The 9,509-nt window shown below is 40.1% G+C and overlaps 1 protein-coding gene across 2 annotated transcripts; it reads left to right on the forward strand.

Annotated features, from left to right (window-relative positions):
* The first annotated feature begins 2,201 nt into the window (after positions 1-2,201).
* LOC116887799 lies at positions 2,202-2,873 on the forward strand. 2 transcript variants are annotated; one of them, XM_032889323.1, is made up of 2 exons: positions 2,202-2,368; positions 2,519-2,873. In XM_032889323.1, the coding sequence occupies exons 1-2, from the start codon at positions 2,260-2,262 to the stop codon at positions 2,746-2,748; spliced, it is 339 nt and encodes a 112-aa protein (XP_032745214.1). In that variant the 5' UTR covers positions 2,202-2,259; the 3' UTR covers positions 2,749-2,873. The 2 variants fall into 2 exon arrangements, with proteins under 2 accessions (XP_032745214.1, XP_032745215.1); XM_032889324.1 differs by having other exon boundaries at positions 2,260-2,364; positions 2,515-2,865.
* The last annotated feature ends 6,636 nt before the right edge of the window (positions 2,874-9,509 follow it).

Genomic DNA, 9,509 nt, shown 5'->3' on the forward strand with positions numbered 1-9,509 from the left:
TGATTGATGATATGAGGTCTCTAGCAATATTCCTGGTACTCTGTCACTTACTATACATTCTTTCCTATACATTTAAATTGCCCATGCAATTTGCCAAAATCTTAAAATATTGATTTGTTAGGAGTTTATGATGTTATGATATGTACTTTTTTCCATAATTTGACTTAATCCTTCTTTCTCAAGTCAGGAACTCCAATTTATCTTCTCCACGATGTGTCATAGGAACTCCATTATTTCCATGGTTTTTGAGTTGGCTGTAAAGAGATTTTCTGACATTACCCTTACCTAATTGAAAGATGTAAAACCTTCCTCTTTCTAAAGGATGATATGTGTTACAGGTGAGGACACTGCACACAGAGTTAAGATAAAAAGAAATCTGAAAAATATGTGCTTGGTTTACCCAACTAATCCTCTGATATTAAAAGATTAAGACTATGTATACCTCAAAAGGACAGTGTTGTAAAAGCTTGTGAATAGCTGAATAAGCAGAAGTCTGGAGAGCAGAATATCCATATTCTGAGTAGTTTCTATTATTATGTCTTGAAGCCTATACACTTTTCTACTTTTTCCACCTCTAATATGTTACTACTGTCATCTACTGTACTTTCATGCTGTGTGCTGAGATCTAGATCCAAGAGATTAATTTGAATCTCTTTTATAATTTTCATCCTCTACCTACTTTTTGTAACAGATAAAATAGCTACAACTATTTCATATTCTTGTCTTCAAAATTCTAAACCATGTGCAAGTTATGAGTTAGCCTTGACTTCTCATGGTAGCTTGCATATGACTTCTTACCATGATGAACTCAAGCATCCCTTAATAATATGGGAAAGGGCTTACTTTGCCCATCAGTTGCACTTCCATGTCTTTTCCTTTCTCACAATTCTTTGTCAATTTTCCTCATATTAAAAAATAAGAATCCTTATAAATATTAATGGTCTAGGATCCACATTGTCCTAGTTTTGAGCTATGTTTTCAATTTGTATAATTTTTATTCTAACTTTTAAAATTTTTGATAGTATATACAGAACATTATTGTAAGAATGCAACCACTGGCCCAAAGGAAGTGAATAAACACCTGAAAATCCACAAATTCCACAAAGACAAAAGTTTATGGGTCCAGGTGAATATCTCAAACAGGCTGAACTTGCTAGATATTCAGTAATATAGTGCCTATAGCTAACTCATTTTCTCCTGGAACAAAAAGGGAAAAGGGAGACTCTACATAATGGGTGGTACCCAAGTAAGATATGATTTCACTGTTCCCCATGTAGGAAAAAAGAATCTTGTTAGAGCTATTCACAAAAATTAAACCACTAGAGTCTCAATTGTGAGCTGGACTCAAGGGAAGGTATGATGTCAAGAGAGAGAGCAAAAAAATGTAGCAAGAAAAGTCCCTGGTTCCTCCTGGCACTGGTGGTGAACACTGTTACCCCTGTGACTCACATACCTCTGGTTGTAGAAACTTCTTCCCCATGAATGCTATGAATGCTTCCATCATAATTTCCAGCATGGCCAACTTCTGGCTTATGAATATTTGCCTCAGCTCACTACCATCACCTTCCCCAAACACACTATAAATCCCAAATCTAGTAGAGCACTAGGATGACCCTCAAACTTGAAAGAAGAGTAGGATTCCCAGGGCAGAAAGTCTACCCATGGTGACTAAAGGCAACGATTTCTCACTGGAAAACAAAAACAAAGGCAATATGAGCAGACTCTAGGAAAAAAAGCAAAGGGATTGGTGGGCTGAGCAAAAAATGAGCAATGGAGATGCACTAGAATGTCAAGGGAGACACAGAAGCCCATCTCCACAGATAGTTAAAGTACAGTCACTTTAACACACACACACAACCACCACAGCAGAGGGACAGAATAAGTAAGAGCTAAAGAACACAGAACACACAACTGAATCTCATATATATGGGAAAGATAGAGAGGAACACCCTCCCTTTGCCCTGTCACCCTCATAAAATCATGTGAGGAAGTGAGAATGGGTGGGCATGCCAGTATGGAATACCCTAGAAAGCTAAGGAAATTCTTCTCTTCTTCAAGCAGCACTTAGCCAGCACTCCCCCTACAGGGGCAACAAACTGGTGCTCTGTGTCTTTTAGACCCTTCCCCCACCCACCAGGGCAGGACTAGGTAGGGGAGTGGCTGACCAAACAATGCAAGGGTGTGGCTGCTCCTTGTCCATCAAAAGGGGTTTCAGTAGAAGGGTCTGCAGTCCTGGCTGAATTCCTGAGAAACACCGAAATGGGGGTGATAAATTCGAAGTTACAGGAATTTCACACGGCTGATTCAAAAAGTGCCACCACCCAAGTTGGGAAGAAGGAGGAGAAATCGAAATTTAAGGTCAAGGTGAGCTGCTCTACCTCAGGTTCTTGTCTAGTTTCTCTACCCTGTCCTCACAGGCACAAACACCCGGAGACCTCAACCTGTCCCATGAGCTCCTGTTTGCATCTCCCACTTCTTTCTCCAAACCAATCCCTTCCTGTGATCTCCTTCTAGGGAGCTAAGAAACATGTGGCTCTGAAGAGATTCGATCAAGCCTTTGTGAAAAAGCCACTCCCCACAAGAGCTCAGACACCCTTGGTTAAGGTGAAGAAATTAAAAAAGCCACAAAGATTAGGTCTTTACCATCGGCTCAACCAGAAGCTTAACCAGAATGTACAGGATGAACCTGACCAAAGCGAGGACAGCAGTACCAGCAGCACCACCAGTGACGACCTGGATAGTCAGTGAAGCAGGCCAGAAACCTCAGAACCACCTGTCACATGTCCAGAGGTCTTCTCCCCGACCAATGGGCAACTGTAAAGACAGCAACTTTGGTGGTCAGATGATGATGGAATAAAATCAAACTCTTAGGAGTGAATGCTTAAGTATCTGTGTTCTCTGATGTGAGTCTGGGGAGTGGAGAATATGGGGAGGGTGAAGCTAGGAAGGGTGAGAGAATAGGGAGGAGAGAGAAGAAAGGAGGGAGGGAGGAGGGGATATGGATGGGAGGAGGATTTGGAAGGTGGATGGTTGGGAAGGGTAGGACATTTGCAGTGTGGAGCAGGATGCAAACAAATGGGGAAGAGGAGGAGGTGGGTCCTCTGAGATTGAGAGTCTTAGGTGAACCAGATGTAGGAGATAAGTGTTGGCTATTCAGGCCACCTAAGAGGCAGGAGAGACTTTCTCTGTAGTGGATTCCCTTTGTAAACTTTGTAAACCCTCAAGGCAGGAAAGAGGCCAGACCCCTACCTGAGGAGCTCTAGCAGCCAGGACCTGCACCCCAGACCTCCCTAACTGTCATCATTTTACTTCCAGCCTCTGTAACTGCCACAAAGGTCACCTCCAGCCCTTCAAGAGGACCCTCCCCAGATTATGCTAATTTTAGGTGAAAGGTCTGAACAAACCCCACCTGAACAGTAAAACCCACCAATCCCCTGAACAGGAAAGCCCACCAATCCCTGACCCCACCCCCAAGCTCAGGACTTGAAATCCCACCCAAGAATGTGCTGCACAGCTAGAACCCCTATGTAATAAGCCATGTCCTTTGTTGCATTCCCTGCTGTCTGCTCCCTCTCGGGAGCACAGGCAGCCACTTCTGGACTCATTCCTCCACACCCTGGACCCTCCAATAAATCTCTTTCATGAGATTTGCTGCGTGGTATGATTCTCTCACTGGAAGAAGAGGAGAAGGGAAGGAGCACAGAGAAGGATCAGAGCTGAAGATCCTGAGCTGCTCAGCTCATCTGGGGACACTTCCTGGGAGCTGCACTGCCTCTGCTGAGGAGGCTTCCTCTCAGAGCTGTAAGGTCCTGGGCTCCTTTGTCTCAGGATTCCCTTCCACTGGGACACTGTCCCACCTCAGAGGTGTGTGGTTCCTGGGTTTCTGTGTTCCAGGATGCCCTTATATTGGGGTGTGTTGAGGTTTAGTATTGCTATCTATTGTAATGCTAATTGTGGGCCCCCAAGACCTGGAGTCTGCACACAGGCTCAAGTGACTCTGCCCCCACATTATTTCTGATTGGTAAATAAAGATGCCAACAGCCAATAGCTGGGCAAAAGAGACATAGGTAGGGTTTAGGTTTCTTGGGCTTGGGATCGAAGGAGAACCATGAAAGAAATGAATGTGGAGGAGGAGGCAGAAAAGCTGCCAAGGGTTAAGAATCAAAATATTGTGGCGCTAAGGGCTGGCCAACTGGAGTTAAGAGCAGCCTGGATGAAACACAGTAAGCAATAACTCAAGGTTATCGATAGCAATGCAAGTTAATAGTCAGATAGTCACACTCACTGTCATATTAGGTTCTAATTTACTTAATTACAATAAAATGTTTTCAAGTTACATAGTAAAGCATTACAAATAATCAATTTAAAAATTCAGGTTGCTATATGTTGATAGATGGTCTTCAAAAGCCTCAGAGATCCACAGAGTATGATATTTAAGGTTATTTCATTATTAAAATATATTTTGACTATGAGACATATCTGCTTCCAACAGTGCCCTCCTTCCACTTTGATGAAGGTGATGAGCTTAAATATCTACCTCCATGTGGAGTTGTTTCCATTGTGGCAAGCTAGCCACTAGGCAAGAAATGCCCCATTTTTATTTACAGAAAGAATATTGTCCCCAAAGACAAAGGGATGCAGGATAGTAAATTACTAAGCTCTGCCAAGACTGGGTAAGCTATACTTCAACAATTCCTGCTTCACTTAAGGTCTGTCAGATGTTCTGGGCCAGAAAGCTGAAGATAGATGCTTCAACGTTGTAAGGAATGTTGGGGATTGTCCAGACAGACAGCTGGCTCTGTCAACTGTTTAAATTTTGAAAACTGTGTTCTTGGCATTCCTGTATACTCAAATATTTATTCCTTCTCAAATCTCTGATAGGATTGAAGACTAGATAATTATAGTCTCACAATTAAACTTAAGTTGATTAGCATTAAATAAGGTATTCTAGATGTAAAAGGATGTTTTTCAGGTGGTAATACAAGTTAAAATCAAAGATGATTGAGGTGCGGAATTGTAAACTCATTCAGTTAGGATAGGTGATAAAATACTTTATCTAAATTGCCAAATATAATGGACTGGATGTGATAAATGTATATTATACCTTATAATTTTCACAATTTCATAACCATATTAAATTTATTTCTGAGAGAAAATGAGCCTTTTATTGGACTCAAAAGGGAAATTATCAAGGTATGATCTTGCTGTCTATCATAATGCTAAGTGCTGGCTTCCAAGACCTGGAGTCTGCATGTCGACTTGTGACCCTGCGTCCTAGTTATTTCTGATTGGCAAATAGCAATAACAACAGCCAATAACTGGGAAGAAAAGATATAGTTGGGGTTTAGGTTTCCTGGGCTTGAGGTTGAAGGAGAACCAAGAAAAAAGGAAGAAGGTAGAGGAGTAGGAGAAAGAAAAACCTCCATGGGTTAGGAGTCATAAAAACATGGCCCTAAGGGCTGGCCACCCAGAGTTAAGAGCCGTCCAGATGAAACATAGTAATAACATGGTGTTATTGATAGGAAACCAGATTCTAACAGCATAGAGGGTAGTCTTCTGCCCAGCTCTTGTGCTGTTTAAGGCTTATTATAAATGTAAAGGTTGTGTGTATCTTTTATCTGAGAACTAATTGGTCAAAGGTGGAGTACAAACCCGAGGTAAGGATTAAATAATTTCTACAACAGGAATGCCTTCTCTCCCTAAGAGCTGTGGTTTCTAGGCTTCCAAGTTCTAAGACACCTTCCCAACAATAAGGATTTAGTTACAACATGTCAGTGCACACACATTTCCCCTTACAGGTTTGACCAATGGGAGGTTGAGAAACCCAGATGGTGATTGGTATGATATGTATAATGACAATGACAATTCATGCACAAAAGGTAGAGAGTGACCTCAGCTGACAGTGACCTCAGCTGACAGTGACCTCGGCAGACAGTGATCTCAGCTGACAGCCAGCTGATCCTGAGCTGGAAAGAAAGAACTGCCCCAAAATCAGCAACCCCCTGATCCTATTGAGATCTATCAGTAAGACAAAATGGTGGTGTTTGGTGAGGTTCTAACGCACTTGGTCATTAAGGAGCTCTGGGTACAGCATGGCTTACTGAGGGTGGGAACAGTGAACGTGGACTGCACTTGGCAGATGCTATCTGTAGAATTTCATGATGTGAACAGAGCAGTAGAAAGTGACCCTGTTTTTATTATGCCCATCTTCCTCTACATTGTTTAATACCAAACGATGCTGGTGATTGAATAACACCCCCAGTCTTTCTTTGGTTTTAATTCTAAATGTTTGCTGTGATTTGTGTTATTTCATATATGAATAAGTACATTTCAGTGATTTTCCTTTTTAAAACTGGTTTTATTAAGGAAGGGAGATCATGCGCAGAGTGCCCTGCTGTGCAGTGGCTCATCTCTGGCTGACAGGCCTCACTACCTCCTTCCCTCATTGTTCCTCTTGCTGGGAATCACCAGTGGGGCTACTGTATTCACACTTCTAGCCTACAGGCCTTGTGCTGAGGTAGGCCACCGAGGCATCCCACATAGAAACCACATTCTGAAAAATGGCAGGATTAAGACAGTCCAGAGAAAGACAGCCCTGACTGGATTCTTTTGTCTGTATTGATGTCTCAATCTGAGCTGCTATGACCCCTGACATGCAAAGTTTTTTTTTTAAGAAGGCCAATATTTAACTGAATTTGAAAATATTTTACACAACTCCAACATAATCTTTAAAGGTTAAGTTTATTATCTTTCCTCAATTAAGACTATAGGAAAAAGCAAGAAAAATCCTTTCTTGTGTGTGTGTGTGTGTGTATGTGTGTGTGTGTGTGTGTGTGTGTGTGTGTGTGTGTGTGTGTGTGTGTGTAGAGAGAGAGAGAGAGAGAGAGAGAGAGAGAGAGAGAGAGAGATTTAACTGACCTTGACAAATGTGTCAATTGCATATAGCTTCTTGTTTAGGGCCAACTTCCATCTCCGCATCTTGTTTGAACCTGTGCAAGTCTTGTGCATGCTGTCACAGTTTTTGCATATATGTATCAGTTTTGTCCTACCTAGAAGACAGTGTTTCCTTAGCATTATCCACCGTGTCTAGCTCTTAAATTTTTTTTCTGCCTTCTCTTCAGTGTAGATCTCTAGAACTTAAGGGAAGAGGTATGATAAAGACATCTCATTTAGGATTTAGTGATCCAGAGTATCTTAATTTCTGCATACATTGTTAAGCTGTGGGTCTCTGTGTCAATTCTCATATAATGCACATAGTTCCTCTGATGAAGGCTGAGAGATACATTGATGAATTCTATAGCAATGTGTCATTAAGAGTTATCTTATTGCTTTATTCCTTTAGCAGAACAATATTATGTTTTTCCCTATGTCTGTGACCTATCTAGTCTCATATTCTTGGTCATGTTATCCCACCAAGTATGGGTTCCATTTCATGGAGTTTGCCTCTAATCTAATTAAAAAGTACTTGGTTATTCCCATAACATTTGTGCCACTATTGCACCAGTGAATCTTGCAGGCAGGTCACTGTTGTAGATCACAGGATTTATATCTAGGTGATAATAATGATTACTTTCATCACCCTGTAGTATGTAGAGTAACTATCAGCACCATGGCAATATAAATCAGTAGGCATGAACCTTCTGGTTGAGCACCAGTTCAATGTCTCCATGTTGTCCAGTGGAGCATTATTACACATATCAACCATAGATGATCAATACAAAGTAAATTCTGTATTTTTACAGACCTTTTTCTGTTTTATTTTGGTATTTTTTGTCTTATTGTTTATTTGGTTTAACTTTTACTTTATTTTATTTTGTTTGAACTTTGTTCCATTTTTTGCTTTTATTGAATTTTTTATTTACATTTCAAATGTTATTCCCTTTCCCGATTTCCCAGAGATAAGTCCCCTATCTCATCCCCCTCCCTAACTTTCACTTTATATTTTTCTTTTTCTTTTTCTAGAGAGAGAGAGAGAGAGAGAGAGAGAGAGAGAGAGAGAGAGAGAGATTATGAACATGTATGGCTAGAGAGGTGAGAAAGATATAGAGAAAAAGAAAAACATGATCAAAATATAATGTATGAAAAGATTTAAATAACAGAAAATTAACAATAGTAAGGCAAAGAATATCTTTGTATTCCTAGATTGTGAAGAATCTCTATTAGAAATGCCTGCTGGACTCTATCAAAATTTCATTCTGCATCTATTGTTTTGTTTTATAATTGTTGTCATTGTTTGTAGCTTGATAATAATAAGAACTGCAGTGATTGATTTGAAAACATTAAACCAATTCAGCATTCCTGTGATAAACCTCACCTCATTAAGGTGAGCAACTGCCATACCTATTGACAGCCATTTTATGGAAACACCTTCTTCTACCATGACTTTAAGTACAAACCCCTGTTAGTTGACTTTTTGTAAGGTTTCGTTTCATTTTTAATTATATGTAAACACATGTCTGTGTGGGAGTATATGCATGTGAATAAAAGTGTCTGTTGAAACAAGAAGTAGGTTCTAGATTCATTGGAGCTTGAATAACATGTTGGTTTAAGCTGATTAACATGAGTGCTGGGAATTGAACTCTAATCCTCTGCAAGGAAATTATGAACTGTTAGCTGCTGAGCCATTGCTCCAATTCTTCAGTCTTTACATTTAATTTTTATTCATGTCAATAAATTTGTCATCATAGATACTATGCTTATCACCTTTGTAAGTTACATGTTGGGTATTTGTTCTACAATACTATTTAACTGTTTGATACATAGAATGTAGTGCCTTTCAATTTGAGGTCATTTTAAATAATTTTATAAGTCAAATTTGTTTTCTTCAACCTGGGCTTCCTTACCAGAACATCTCAAACTGAAATACAACAGAAATTTGTTTCTCACAGTTCTAGTGACTTCTAGTCTAAAAATGGTATCTTTCACCTGTGTCCTCACTTGTCAGAGGAGTTAAGTGTTCTGTAGTACTCTATCACACGGGCTTTAACTCCCACTCAAGAGTGCCCCACACCTAATCACCACAGCAATTATCTTCTTAGGTATTCAAGTTTCAAAGTATAAGTCTTTGAAAGACACACATATTCAGTCAATGGCATACTTTTATTCAATTCTGTTCTGTGCCTTGGCTACTTCATCTGCCTGTGAAGCACGTTCTCACTTATTCATTTATCAGAGTTCTAGCACCCCTTTTCCTCCTCCAGAGACTAGAAGATGCCACTCTCTTCCTACACTGCTTTTCTCCTCCCCTCAGACGAACAGCAGATGGCATATTCTCCTACATGATTTCAAAAAAGTAAAGCTACATAGTGAGATGAAATGGAGAAGCCAAAATGAATGCAAGTTATATTGGAGGTCTGGGAAATGCTACAGTCTATAACTGAACCATAAAGAAACTCCATCTTTTTTAATTTTTGTGTCAATGCATTCACTTTAGGTGTCCAGAGGATCTCCTTTTGAGAGAGCATGATCTTTCTGTGCAACTGACATTAAGAATCTGAAGGTATCAGCTA

The sequence above is a fragment of the Rattus rattus genome, chromosome X (genome assembly GCF_011064425.1).
Source record: "Rattus rattus isolate New Zealand chromosome X, Rrattus_CSIRO_v1, whole genome shotgun sequence".
In the NCBI taxonomy this organism is placed as follows: domain Eukaryota; kingdom Metazoa; phylum Chordata; class Mammalia; order Rodentia; family Muridae; genus Rattus; species Rattus rattus.

Coding starts and splice junctions, on each gene's coding strand:
- LOC116887799 (XM_032889323.1), top strand. CDS start 2,260: ATGGGGGTGATAAATTCGAAGTTACAGGAATTTCACACGGCTGATTCA. Junction 2,369..2,518: donor GAAATTTAAGGTCAAGGTGA/GCTGCTCTACCT, acceptor CCTTCTAGGGAG/CTAAGAAACATGTGGCTCTG.